This window comes from Carcharodon carcharias, chromosome 22, assembly GCF_017639515.1.
Source record: "Carcharodon carcharias isolate sCarCar2 chromosome 22, sCarCar2.pri, whole genome shotgun sequence".
Lineage (NCBI taxonomy): Eukaryota > Metazoa > Chordata > Chondrichthyes > Lamniformes > Lamnidae > Carcharodon > Carcharodon carcharias.
Genome location: NC_054488.1, coordinates 60,299,827 through 60,314,924, shown reverse-complemented (window position 1 = coordinate 60,314,924; position 15,098 = coordinate 60,299,827). Strand labels below are relative to the sequence as shown.

General features: G+C 44.6%; 1 protein-coding gene across 6 annotated transcripts in view; it reads right to left on the bottom strand.

The window, feature by feature from the left end:
- Positions 1-525: 525 nt before the first annotated feature.
- stxbp4 (syntaxin binding protein 4) overlaps positions 526-15,098 on the bottom strand; it is a 253,195-nt gene continuing 238,622 nt past the window's right edge. For all 6 annotated transcript variants that reach the window (XM_041217070.1, XM_041217068.1, XM_041217069.1 and 3 more), the window contains one exon: positions 526-1,210. In XM_041217070.1, the coding sequence (XP_041073004.1) occupies positions 1,096-1,210 (115 nt within the window). In that variant the 3' untranslated portion in view covers positions 526-1,095. The remainder of the gene's footprint in view (positions 1,211-15,098) is intronic.

The window sequence follows — 15,098 nt, the reverse complement described above, 5'->3', positions numbered from 1 at the left end:
ACGGGGTTAGATACAGAGTAAAACTCCCTCTACACTGTCCCCATCAAACACTCCCAGGACAGGTTCAGCACGGGGTTAGATACAGAGTAAATCTCCCTCTACACTGTCCCCTTCAAACACTCCCAGGACAGGTACAGCACGGGGTTAGATACAGAGTAAAACTCCCTCTACACTGTCCCCATCAAACACTCCCAGGACAGGTACAGCACGGGGTTAGATACAGAGTAAAGCTCCGTCTACACCGTCTCCATCAAACACTCCCAGGACAGGTACAGCACGGGGTTAGATACAGAGTAATGCTCCCTCTACACTGTCCCCATCAAACACTCCCAGGACAGGTACAGCATGGGGTTAGATACAGAGTAAAGCTCCCTCTACACTGTCCCCATCAAACACTCCCAGGACAGGTACAGCATGGGGTTAGATACAGAGTAAAGCTCCCTCTACACTGTCCCCATCAAACACTCCCAGGACAGGTACAGCACGGGGTTAGATACAGAGTAAAGCTCCCTCTACACTGTCCCCATCAAACACTCCCAGGACAGGTACAGCACGGGGTTAGATACAGAATAAATCTCCCTCTACACTGTCCCCATCAAACACTCCCAGGACAGCTACAGCACGGGGTTAGATGTCTCTCCCAGTTAAATGCCTTATTTTTAACTTCAGGAGGAACCCTACTGCAGCAGTGCTACATTGTCCAGATTCAAACAGCTCTGTTTTGGTTATTAGGAGCTAAAAAATGTAATGCAAGATAATGGGCAATTTTTATTCCTGTATGATGGAGTTGTGTCAATGAGAAACTGGTTTGAAGCTGCACAAATTCTCTTCATCCCAGTCTCATTACTGGCCTGAATTAGAACTCAACTCGCGGTGTAAGATCAGCATTCTAACCAATAGCAGTAGATGCCCAAGAATTCGAGCCCTATTTTGCTTATAAAAGACTGAAAACATCGACAGCATTTTTCAGTTTATGCTCTTTGAGGAATTTTGAGGAGCATGATCTTGCTGGTGGGTGTGAGTTGCTGGGGTCAGTTTTGGTGAAACAATCGATTCTCATTCTCGCTGTCTGTTCTCAGAGCCTCCTTGTCTCTGTCAGCTGCTGAATTCTGGAAGCTCTTGAGGATCAGCATTGCTGCTTCTCTCTACACAAGGCAGGCTCAATGCACTGGTCACTGGGTGGATCCATGAAGTCATCTGAGTCACATGGCTGAAGAAAGGAAGATCAGAAACTCTGAGCACCTTTTACTTTTACAACAATGTTCAAAATGATAACATAAATCAGGAATGTACATAGCACCAAGCCATGGATCCACAGGACTAGGAGCAAGGAATCAATATGATACCAGAACAGGCATCTGTAATGCACATTGGGGCCAGGGACCTATTGGACACAATGGGAGCCAAACACAGAGGGAACTGGGGATGGACAAGGTACAGAGATAGTCAGGAACTGACAGGATAGAGTGTTTTAGAAATCAATTGGACAGAGAGAGAGCTAGGTATCTATTAGAGAGAGAGAGAGAGAGAGAGAGAGAGGCAGGGATTCACTGGGCAGTCAGAAGGACCCAGGGATCGACTGGGCAATGAGAGGGAGCCAGGGATCGACTGGGCAGTCAGACAGAGCCAGGGATCAACTGGGCAGTCAGACGGAGCCAGAGATCGACTGGGCAGTGAGAGGGAGCCAGGGATCGACTGGACAGTCAGACAGAGCCAGGAATCGACTGGGCAGTCAGACGGAGCCAGGGATCGACTGGGCAGTCAGACGGAGCCAGGGATCGACTGGGCAGTCAGATGGATCCAGGGATCGACTGGACAATCAGACAGAGCCAGGGATCGACTGGGCAGTCAGACGGAGCCAGGGATTCACTGGTCAGTGAGAGGGAGCCAGGGATCGACTGGGCAGTCAGACGGAGCCAGGGATTCACTGGGCAGTGAGAAGGAGCCAGGGATCGACTAGGCAGTGAGATGGAGCCAGGGATCGACTGGGCAGTGAGACGGAGCCAGGGATCGACTGGACAATCAGACGGAGCCAGGGATCAACTGGGCAGAGAGAGGAAGCCTGGGATTGATTGGCCACATGGTACTAACAGCTGGGGGAGTACATTTCACCCAGATAATTGAAGCTCTAAAGTCACATCTCTGCAATAACCAATTGGTTCTTAAATAATCCACGCCTCCACTATCCTAGTGAAACTGATAGGTTTACAGGAAACCTTTGAAAGCAGGGAGGGGAAATTGATGAGAGACATTGAGGGACAGAGTTCCAGAGACCAGGCAGCTGATGATGGTGGATCAGAGATTGAGAAAATTACTGGCTCCAGAGAATTGAGAACTCTCCATGGTGGTGTACAGTCGGACGAGTTAGTGGAATGGTGGGGCAGGCACAGAGCGAGAGGGCAAACTGATTAGAAAGAAGATCTCAAAAGAGCTGACTACATTCACAAGCTTGTCAAAACACGTTCATATTGTTACACACACGTATAAAAATAAAACACAAGGTAATTATTGTTGGGCGATGGGGAATGAAGCATTTTCAGGAATCTGAAATCTCGGCATGTCTTTTTTTGTTACAGGTACTGACAGGTATTGTGGGAGCTAATTCCCCAAAATGGATGTGGGGAATGAGATTAATCCATTCCACGTGATTAACCCATACCTCTTCACTGTGCTGCAGGCAACACATTCATTTCAAGCTGCCTATTGTTTTACATGATTTCTGTGTGCGACCAGCTGTCCCTGCCTAGACTGTTCATTGGCTGGACATGAGCAGGGGCTGTGATGACAAGCGGTTAGCACTATTTAAAAGGAGCCTGCGCCTCTTAAAGATGAGGTGCATTGTGGCTGCAAGGAGCGATGGGATTTTTTTGAGAAGTGAACCGAGGTTATTTTTATTTGATTAAAAACAAAAAACTGGATGCTGGAAATTGTTTTTGTTTAAATTTTTATTTGAGGCTGAACGTGCAAAAGAGCAAACACCAAGGTCTCCAGACAACTCATCAGAGGTCTTCGTGCAAGACTCTGAGAGAAAGAGAGACATCCTGTATCCTCAGGAGATGGGCAGGAGACCCTTGAGATAGATGCTCAGGGGGTAGTAGGAAGAAGAGTAGCAGCAGGAGTCAGTGCCAAGTGTGTTGCTCCAAGAACCTGGATTCAGTGCAGAAGAAAATTTAATGATCTGACACGAGTTGTCAAGGTAAATGAATTTATCTTCAAATACCATATCCTACTAACTGAACCATTAACCTCATCCACTGCTTAATTCACTGCGCACTCTTCACCCACCTAACAACAATCACTGTCGGCACTTCCTCCCACCCTCACTTAGCATTGCTGCAAGCCTTACACCCACAACTATTCAACCATGTCAGCCACATCCAATGCTATCTTTGTCCTGTTTTGAGGTTGCAGTTGTGGCTGTAGCAGCTGGCAGATTTCTGTCTCAATCCCTTTTGTGAAGTCAAGACCTCTCAAGCATTGGATCTCCTGAAAGCTGAGGCGCAAGAATTGTTCTCTGAAGATCTTTGGCTGATATGGTCTCCTGGCAGATGGTTATGCTCTGTATGACCTCTCTTTATTCTCCCAAACATATTGTTATGAACAATGTATAATTTAAAGTTTAATTTTTATATATATATTTATGCACTAAGAAAGATAAAAATGGTTTCAGTTTCACTTAAGTTTTACTTATGAACCTTGGTGCCTGAGTATCTGAATGGACTTGTCATTGAAAGGTTTCAGGTCTTTTGGGTTTGTTTGTATCTAGACATTTTTAACGAGGGTTGAAAGAGATGGGTTAAAAGGTGATGGAAGTTCAATGGTTTGGGAAACAAAAAAAAGTTGAAAAAGTTTTACTGTTTCTTAGCGATAGTGATCCAGTGACAGAGACAGTAAAAAGACAGGAGTGGAGAGAGAGAGGAGAGTTCAGAGTGTGCGTGTTGGAGAGGGAAGACAGGGGTTTGAAGTTCTCTCAGAAGAAAAGCTGCTGCAAGGCTAGTGGGACAGTAGTTACCTGAATAACCAGGTATGGGACTCAGTAAAGTGGTCAGTTTAGTGGAGGTGCTCTTGGAAGACTGAGTTTAGGGAACTAATTTATCTGCTCTGCAGGTGAAGAAACAGTGAATTTAGAGTGTGGTTTTTAGGTGTCTTGGGGAGCGATACGAGTTGGGCAGGAAGCATCAAGTGAATGCTCAGGAATTCACCAGAAGAAAAATGTTTGCAACTGTGCCAGTCCCAGGCGAGAAGCCTCTGTGTCGAGTTAGTGGTAACTCTTCACTGGTTCATGTGTCTGTAAAGATATTGCTGCGGTAAAAGAATAGTGAGAATTTGAATAATCTTTTTAAGTTTTAATTGAGATCTTTCCAATCTTTTTGTCTGGTGCAATATAGTTCACTTATCTTGTTTTAATAAATATTTTATTCTTTGTATTAAAAGTTCATCAGCAGACTCCTATGAATTTGTTCAGTAACTTTATCTCCGCAGTTTCTAAAAAGATAGTTAAGATCTTTTTTTTTAGTTTGTTCATGGGATATGGGCATCGCTGGCTGGGCCAGCATTTATTGCCCATTCCTAATTGCCCTTGAGAAGGTGGATGTGATCTATCAACCCAGGTTTCACTCTGGGGTCTGACTTGTCCTGGGATTGTAACAATGCTCATTCCCAGAAGAAGCCCAGCAGGCTTGGGTTGTCAGGGACATTCCGGAGGAGAATCTACAGTTGTCATTGCAGTGCTCCTCATGCAAATAGAGTCATTGAATTTATAGAACAGAAGGGTTCCTGTGTCATCTGATTTGGCCTACTGTATCTTTGAAGGAGCTATCCAATTGGATCCACTCCCCGCTTGTTCCCACAGCCCTGCAAGTTTCTGCTTTTCAATTATTCATCCAGTTCCCTTTTGAAAGTTATTATACAAGCTATATCTACCACCTTTTCAGCTAGTGCATTCCCGGTCATAACAAATCGAAAACATTTTCCATATTTTTCTCCTGGATCTTTTGCCAAGCACCTAAATCTGTTGTCTCTGGTTATCTGCCCTTCTGCCAACGGAAGTAGTTTCTCCTTATTTATGCAATCAAAACCCTTCATGGTCTTGAACACCTCTATTAAATCTCCCCTTAACCTCCTCTGCTCTAAGGAGAACAATACCAGCTTCTCCAGTCTCTCTACATTAACTAAGTCCCGCAGCCCTTGTATCATTCTGATTAGTCTCTTCTGCACCCTCTCCAGGTCTGTGGTATCCTTCCGAAAGGGTAGTGCCCAGAAGTGGACATAATGGGCAGAATTTTAACACCCCAAAGTGGCGGGTTTATGTCAGATGGGTGGTAAAGTGTTAAAAGTGTGAATCCCAACCCTAACCTGTCCCCTTTTAGATTTAAAAGGGGTGTCATGAAGCTATTAATGTATGCAATATTATGGGAAATTAGTTTTTTTAAATAGAGGTTTAGTCTGTGGGTGTGTTTGTGTGTGTTTTAACTGGATTAAAGCCAGCTAGTCTGGGTGCTTTGATGTAAAGTAGTTTTGAGATGTAAACAGAGAGGTAGAGGTACATTTTCATTTTGTTGAATAGACAATTCAAAGACTGGGGGTGAAATTTTGCACTGAGCTATGAGTGACCAAGCAATATGTTTATGTTACTAATAACAAAGGTACTATGAAAGGGGTTTTATCGCTGGAAGAGGTGGAGTTCAAAAGGCCTGATGATACAATGAGAATTTACATTCAAAGAGAAGTGCTGGGTATAACAGAAGGGAGTTTTGTGTGTATAGGGCAGGGGTATGTAACATCAAAGCAACTGTAAGCCTACAACTGTCTGCAAAGGAACCAAAGTGAAAGGAACCTCATTTTGAATTTGTAAGGTGAAAATGCTTTGCCTGGTGTCTGCTTAAAGTCTATGGGTTGTTGTTGCCTTAATGGAGATTAGTTTGGGAATTTGTTAAAAGTTATGATAGTAGTAATTTGTAACCATGTGGATATGCTTAACTTGTGTAAATTAATAAATGTCTCATGTAGTTTGATATAAAAACCTCTCGGGAACTGGTGGTCTGATTCCTGAATTTAGAGCTGCATCTCAAACATTCCACGTAAAAAGGTCTAACAGGATCTGTGGAGAGATAAACAGAGCTAACGTTTTAAGACCGTCTGACTCTTCTTCAGAACTATATGGACTGGAAACATTAACTCTGTTTTTCTCTCCACAGATGCTGTCAGACCTGCTGAGATTTTTCCAGCACTTTCTGTTTATGTTTCAGATTTCCAGCATCTGCAGCATTTTGCTTTTATAACACTTGAAAATATAGGTTATGATAGTTGTTAAATGTTTCCCTGTGGGATTTTAAATAACAGCCTTTACCAGCTGCTGTGTCATAGCAGAGATGGGCAGTCAATCCGCTCCCAGAGCCAATTTAAATATTATAATGAAGCTGCATGCCTTATTTTTATTCACCATTTGCAATTCAACCCTTGCTGGCAGAGTTTCTGTATTTTGGGAATCCCACCAGTTAAACTGAGGGTCTGCTGGATCAGGAAGTAAGGGCTTTTCCACTTGCTAGCTGGATCCAGATTTCTGGCCTTGCCAACCCTCCATGATCGGACACTCTCCCAACCTTCCAATCTCCCCACGAGGCCTTCTCCTCCCCCGCCTCTCTGATACCCTGCCCTCCCCATCGAGACTCCGGGACCAGGTCCTCCTGTGCTGCACCTCACCCCCACCCCAGATTGCCCTCCCCTACCACCCCTGAGTAGAACTGCCCCCTCCCTGGGTTGGGGCATGAACCTGGCTCTGTGTCCTCCTCCAGACTACGTCCCACCTGACTGGAAGTCGATCCTGTCAGTTAGGCTGGTGATGTTGCACACACACACACACACTGTGGAGTTAAAAATCGACACTGTGCAGTGGAACTCCAACTTCTGGGTTTCCCATGCTCTACTAGACACTCTCCAACTCCAAATGGGTTTATGGGTTTATAAAGGTAAAATTCCACCCTGCACCCCTCCCCCCCACCATTAATTCAGCTGAGCCTTAAGCAGTCATTTATCAAGGTCCATCAGAACTTATTTGCTTTCATACTCTATGACTATTTATCAACTGATAAGACTGCCATCTTTACTGATTTATGTATGTAAATATTAAGGTCTCTCTGTTCTTTTGCCCCTTTAACGTGTCTCTATTTGTAATTGGAGGCTGTTTAACTACAAAACAAGGCGAGAATTTTTGCCTAATGTCCTGGTCACAAACAGACATCAACTGACCAAAATAATTTTCTTTTAAATTCAAAGGATCTTTTGTCTGAAGAGAATATTTGTCCCGACTGCAAGAAAATATTGATTCAAAACTTGAGTCAAATCAGAAGTTCTGTCAGTGCCTTGTGATGAACATTATAGAGGGGGCACTGCAACAGGGGGAGGGGACATGCATCTCTCTCAATGCACAAGAGCCTCACTGCCAGCTGGAGTATGCTCACACTGAATTACTGGGGGAGAGTGGATTAGACATTGCATTGGTTTTGAGAGTCTGTTATATTAGTGACATGTTTATTGTTCAATTTTAATTCTATACAGAAAAGATGTGGTGAAGGAAATAAGTCAGCTTGTTACAGTAAGAAACATGAAATATACCACAGTGTTACAGTGAGGGGTGTGGGGTATATCAGAGTGTTACAGTGAGGGGTGTGGGGTATATCAGAATGTTACAGTGAGGGGTGTGGGGTATATCAGAGTGTTAGTGAGGGGTGTGGGATATATCAGAGAATGTTACAGTGAGGTGTGTGGGGTATATCAGAGTGTTACAGTGAGGAGTGTGAGATATATCAGAGAATGTTACAGTGAAGGGTGTGTGATATATCAGAGTGTTACAGCGAGGGGTGTGGGATATATCAGTGTTACAGTGATGGGCGTGTGATATATCAGAGTGTTACAGTGAGGTGTGTAATATATATCAGTGTGTTACAGTGAGGGGTGTGTGATATATCAGAATATTACAGTGAGGTGTGTATGATATATCAGTGTTACAGTGAGGGGTGTGCGATATATCAGAGAATGTTACAGTGAGGGGTGTGTGATATATCAGAGAATGTTACAGTGTGGGGTGTGGGATATATCAGAGTGTTACAGTGAGGGGTGTGTGATATATCAGTGTGTTATAGTGAGGGGTGTGGGATATATCAGAATGTTACAGTGAGGTGTGTATGATATATCAGTGTTACAGTGAGGGGTGTGGGATATATCAGAGAATGTTACAGTGAGGGGTGTGTGATATATCAGAGAATGTTACAGTGTGGGGTGTGGGATATATCAGAGTGTTACAGTGAGGGGTGTGGAATATATCAGAGAATGTTACAGTGAGGGGTGTGTGATATATCAGAGTTTTACAGTGAGGGGTGTGTGATATATCAGTGTGTTACAGTGAGGGGTGTGTGATATATCAGAGAATGTTACAGTGAGGAGTGTGAGATATATCAGAGAATGTTACAGTGAGGGGTGTGGGATATATCAGTGTTACAGTGAGAGGTGTGTGATATATCAGAGTGTTACAGTGAGGTGTGTATGATATATCAGTGTGTTACAGTGAGGGGTGTGGGATATATCAGAGTGTTACAGTGAGGTGTGTATGATATATCAGTGTTACAGTGAGGGGGGTGCGATATATCAGAGAATGTTACAGTGAGGGGTGTGTGATATATCAGAGAATGTTACAGTGAGGGGTGTATGATATATCAGAGTGTTATAGTGACAGATGTGGGATATATCAGAGCGTTACAATGAGAGGTGTAGGATATATCAGAGAATGTTACAGTGAAGGGTGTGTGATATATCAGTGTGTTACAGTGAGGAGTGTGTGATAAAACAGAGAATGTTACAGTGAGGGGTGTGTGATATATCAGAGAATGTTACAGTGAGGGGTGTATGATATATCAGAGTGTTATAGTGAGAGATGTGGGATATATCAGAGCGTTACAATGAGAGGTGTGGGATATATCAGAGAATGTTACAGTGAAGGGTGTGTGATATATCAGTGTGTTACAGTGAGGAGTGTGTGATAAAACAGAGAATGTTACAGTGAGGGGTGTGTGATATATCAGAGAATGTTACAGTGAGGGGTGTGGAATATATCAGAGAATGTTGCAGTGAGGGGTGTGTGATATATCAGAGTGTTACAGTGAGGGGTGTGTAACATATCAGAGTGTTATAGTGAGGGGTGTGGGATATATCAGAGAATGTTACAGTGAGGGGTGTGTGATATATCAGAGTGTTATAGTGAGGGGTGTGGGATATATCAGAGAGAATGTTACAGTGAAGAGTGTGGGATATATCGGAGATTGTCACCATGAGGGGTGTGTGATATGTCTGTGACTGATATATTTTTTCCTTTTCTTAATGGCTATTGTTCATGTTTGATCTTAGCCAGTTAATATCAGCAGGCTATTCGCCTATGGAGGTTGTCGTGACTGAGCCTGTTCCTGTTCTGCTATTTTTTTTTATTATTCGTTCCTAGGATGTGGGCGTTGCTGACTAGACTAGCATTTCTAGACCAACATTTACTACCCATCCCTAACTGCCCTTGTTCAGAGAGCATTTTAAGAGTCAATCACATTGCTGTGGTTCTGGAGTCACATGCAGGCCAGACCAGGTAAGAATTTCCTCCCCTAAAGGATATTAATGAACCAGATGGGCTTTTTTGACAATCGAATATGGTTTCATGGTCACCATTAGACTTTCAATTCCAGATTTTTATTGAATTCAGATTTCACCATCTGTCGTGGTGGGATTCAAATCCAAATCCCCAGAGCATTATGCTGGGTCTCTGGAATTCCAGTCCAGTGACAATACCACTACACTCATCCACATGTACTCAACCTTGTGCAGACGAGGGTCACTGGAGACCGACTGGAGTAGCATCTGACTGTCACAATGCAGATGTTACACCACTCACTACGCAAACCAGAGAACATTCATTGTGGAACCTGTCACTGAAATGCTCCATAACAAGGGCCCCTCAGCCCCCCACTGTTACACAGGTGGAGAGAGACATGGCAGCTCACTGGCGGTTCCCCTCCAGACATGCAAAGAAAAATCAAAACCAGAATCTATCCTGCGTGCCGTTACACGGTCACCCTGTTTTGTCACAGTTCTTCAAAACAGGAAACTCATGAGCGCCCAAAATAAACACAAACACAGACACAGACGGTGTTCCTGAACTTCAGACGCAACAGCTGCATACAGCAAGCATTTGTCTACCATACTTTGCTGCTTTTCCCCAACGGAAAGAAATTCTTAATCTTTTTTTAAAGTAATCTGCTGCATTTCTTTTCACTGGAGCCTGAGTTGTGACGATGGATTTGCCTTCCTGTGTGTGAGTGACATCCTGCTTGAGTGGGTGGGATGGGGAGTGGGGGTCCTCTCAGTGTCAATGGGTCTGTGTTTCACTCAATACTCTCACTAACAAAATCCATACATTTTACATCCTAATACACCAAGCCAATTCACAGGAGCATTATCAGACAAAATCCGACACTGAGCCTCAGAAAGAGATTTTAGGACAGATGACAAAATTGCCATTGCAGAGACGTGGTTACAGGGTGACCAGGACTGGGAACTGAATAATCAAAGATATTTGTCATTTAGGAGGGAAAGGCAGAGGGGAAAAGGAGGTGGGGCAGCGCTGTTAATAAGGGATGAGATTAGTCCGTTAGTGAGAGAGGATCTTAGATTGAAGGATCAAGATGTAGGATCAGTTTGGATGGAGCTAAGAAATAGCGCAGGGCAGTAAACATTGGTGGGAGTTATTTACAGACCATCAAACTGTAGTGGTAATGTTGGGAATGGTATAAATCAGGAAAGTAGAGCTGTAAGTAACGTGGGTAACACAGTAATAATAGGCGAATTCAATTTACATCTGGACTGGGGAAATCTAATTAGCACTAATGCTGAGGAAGGTGAATTCCTTGAATGTCTACGAGATGGGTTTCTGGAGCAGCATGTTGAGGAACCAACTAGGGATCCGGCTATTTTAGATTTAATATTACATAATGAAAAAGGGCTAATTAATAACCTTGCTATAAAGGAGCCATTAGGAAATAGTGAGCATAATATGATAGAGATTTACATTAAGTTTGAAAATGCTATAACTCATTCTGAAACAGGGTCCTAAATCTGAACAAACAAAATTATGAAGGTATGAGGGGCAAGTTGGCTATGGTGGATTGGGAGAATACATTAAAAGATTTAACGGGAGACAGGCAATGGCTAGTATTTAAAGAAGTATTACATGCTCTACAATAAATATACATTCCTCTAAGACACAGGAACCCAACAAAAAAGTTAAATCAACTGTGGCTAATAAAAGAAGCTAAAGATTGCAGTAGATCAAAAGAAGTGGCTTATAAGGATGGCAGAAAAAATGGTAAATCCGAGGATTGGGAGCAATTCAGAATCCAGCCATGCAGGACCCAGAAACTGAGAAAGAAAGGGAAAAGAGAATAAGGATACAAGCGAGCGAGTGACATTAAAGTCGGACTTTAAATGCTACTTTAGGTGTGTGAAAAGGAAAGGATTAGCAAGGACAAATGTGGGTTGATTAAAGGTGGAGACAGGAGAATTTATAATAGAGAATAGGAAAATGGCGGAGGAACTAAACAATTACATTGGGTGGAATTTTCCATGCCCGCTGGTGTCGGGTGTGATTGGTGGTGTGAGCGGACAATGTGGCGCGATCAGTTTTACAATGGCAGGAAACCAGTTCTCGATTGTCCGTTCAGTCCGCCAAAGGAGGGCTGCGTTTCCTGTCATTGGACATTGGGAACCTCATTGTAATACATCAGCATATCATAATCAAGCCAGCCGGCCGGAATCGTTCCCCCATCTGCTGGATCATCCGTCCACGTCAGCAGGAAAGCATGCCGACGTGTTTCACAACAGCACGTAAGCAACGTGCGCTTGGAGGCCCGCACTTTGAAGGGAACTCAGGTGAGTACAGTCACATTGTACACAGGGTTGCCTGTTGGACTTCAAGCTTGAGGGGCACAGGAGGGTTGGGATTAAGGGCAGTTGTGCTCCTGAGGTGATTTGTGAGGGGAGGGCAAGCACAGCCCAGCCCTTGAGGCGTCGTGAGGGGGAGCCGGACACTCTCGGAGTCACCTGGATGGATGGGCCCGGAGTGTGCACCTGCTGACCCTCCTCCCTATGGGCTCCTGGGGGCACCAGGTTGACTCCCTGAGGAGCAGGGGTAGGCGGAGGGAGATCGAGCTGCCCAGCACCCCTTTCGCATACACACTGCTGGGAGCCAACTACGGCATCAGTGACGGAGCAGAGCCTGCACAGCAGTGCAGGAGTGACGTCCTGGGCCAATGTCTCTATGCCGGCCGCCATCCTACCAGTGTTGACCTCGGTGCGTTGGCATGCAGCCGCTATCACCTCAGAGGGAAGGGGGATGGACTCCTCCTGATCCCTTTCTGATGTTCCCGAGCTTTCCTGTGCAGCTCCAGCAACTGTGACATAACGGAGTCCAGAGACTTGTCATCTGACTTGGACTCAGCAAAATTCTGGCCTCCAGCAACCCTCCGAGTGCCAGAAACCTGGGAAGTCCCTCCCTCCACCTGCTGTGGATAGGACAGTGTAATGTGCTCACCAGATTGTGATCCCTGGGGCTATTCTAAAGCTAGGTTCCATTGAGGTGGGTGTCTCTGCGCTGGTGGAGGGTGTGGGTGAGCGCTGTGATGGGACTTCAGGGAGGGTGCCTCCAGATTCCTCTTCAGAGATTTCTTCGGGGCTTCATTGGAGGCCCTGGGTCATGGACTCTGTTGGCTGTTTGGCAGATGTGCCTGCGAAAGCAAGGAGAGAAAATTAGTGCATGGCAATGACCTATGAAACAGGACACTTCACTTACAGCATGGTGTCTGATGGATGTTGCACTGCTGGATCCTCCCTTGGTAGAGCAGCACCAACCTCACCATCAGCTCAGGAATGGTCCAGACCCTCGCCGGCCAGCTGGGTGGCTCTGCTTTCAAAGTCTGTGAGGATCTTGATTTTGGACATTCCTCCACTGGTCTGTGACCTCTCCCTCTTGTTGTGAGCCAGCTTGTCCTACCTGAATAGACAAGGAGAGAGTGTAAGCAGGACACCTGCCAGGCCAGATGGTGAGTATGCCTGGCCTGTGTGGGTGGTGAGTGGTCCCATGGATGGGAAGAGGAGAATGACAATAAGTGTTAGAGAGTGAATGGTGATGTCCCTTGATCTGGTAGTGAGTGAGGGCCCTGTGGCTGTGTGATGGGTTTGTGAGTGTGTGAGTTGAGAGTGATGAGAAGAGTTACTTACCCTGGTGAAACGGAGCAGATCATTCATCCCCTTGTGGCACTGGGTGGCTGTCCACTTTTCAAGGGCATTGGTGCTGACCACCACCTCCCAAACCGGGTTAGTGCTTTTGCTGTCCATCCTGCGGCCAGAGCAGGGGTAGAGGACATCTCGACGGGTCTCCACGGCATCCAAAAGGCACTCGAGGGATGTGTCGCTGAACCTGAGGGCTGCAGCCTTCAGGGCCATGTCTTCTGTGCAGCAGGGGTGGTCTGGAAGCACTGAGGTGTGTACTTGTGGCTAGACTTTAAATAAGGCACCCGGCGTGATGCAGTGGTGGGGTGATGGTGGGCGGGCGAATGACAGCTCACCCACCATGGAAATGGCATATTTCCCGGGGATACATAAATACCATGGCAGGTTTGGGACAATACGGTATGAAAAGCGCCATCATGGCCAATGGGTGGGACTGAAAGAAATTAGTATTAATAATGAAGTTGTGCTCAAAAATGTAATTGGATTAAAGATTGATAAATACCTTGGACCTGATGATCTACATCCCAGAGTTTTGAAGGAGGTGGTTACAGAGACTGTGAATACATTGATGGTTATCTTTCAAAATTCTATAGATTCTGGAAAGGTTCCTGCAGACTGGAATGTAGCAAATTTAACCCCAATATTTAAGAAGCGAGGGAGAGAGAAAACAGAGGATTACAGACCTGTTAGTTTGATGTCAGTAGTAGGGGAAATGTTAGAATCTATTATAAAGGATGTGATAACTGGACACTTGAAAAATAATATGATTGGGCAGAGTCAACATGGATTTATGAAGGGGCAATCATGTTTGATAAGCCTTATGGAGGTTTTTGAGAATGTTACTTGTAGCATAGATAAAGGAGAACCAGTGGATGTGGTGCATTTGGATTCGGATTTTCAGAAGGCTTTTGATAAGTTCCCATATAGGAGATTAGTAAAATTAGAGCAATTGGGATTGGGGGTAATATACTGCTATGGATTGATAAGCCTTATGGAGGTTTTTGAGAATGTTACTTGTAGCATAGATAAAGGAGAACCAGTGGATGTGGTGCATTTGGATTCGGATTTTCAGAAGGCTTTTGATAAGTTCCCATATAGGAGATTAGTAAAATTAGAGCAATTGGGATTGGGGGTAATATACTGCTATGGATTGATAAGCCTTATGGAGGTTTTTGAGAATGTTACTTGTAGCATAGATAAAGGAGAACCAGTGGATGTGGTGCATTTGGATTCGGATTTTCAGAAGGCTTTTGATAAGTTCCCATATAGGAGATTAGTAAAATTAGAGCAATTGGGATTGGGGGTAATATACTGCTATGGATTGAGAATTGGTTAACAGAGAGAAAGCAGAAAGTAGGAATAAATGGGCCATTCTCAGGCTGGCAGGCTGTTACTAGTGAGATACTGCAAGGATCAGTGCTTGAGCCACAACTGTTCACAATCTATATAAATGATTCGGATGTGGGGACCAAATATAACATTTCCAATCTTGCTGATGAAACAAACTAGGTGGGAATGTGAGTTGTGAGGAGGAAGCAAGGAGGCTTCAAGGGGATTTAGACAGGCTGAGTGAGTGGGCAAGATCTTGGCAAATGGATTATAATGTGAGTAAGTGTGAAGTTATCCACTTTGGTAGAAAAAATAGAAAGGCAGAATATTTCTTAAACGGTGAGAGGCTGGGGAGTGCTGATGCCCAAGGTGACCTGGGTGCCCTTGTTCATGAGTCACTAAAAGTTAGCAGGCAGGTGCAGCAGGTAACTAGGAAGGCGAATGGTATA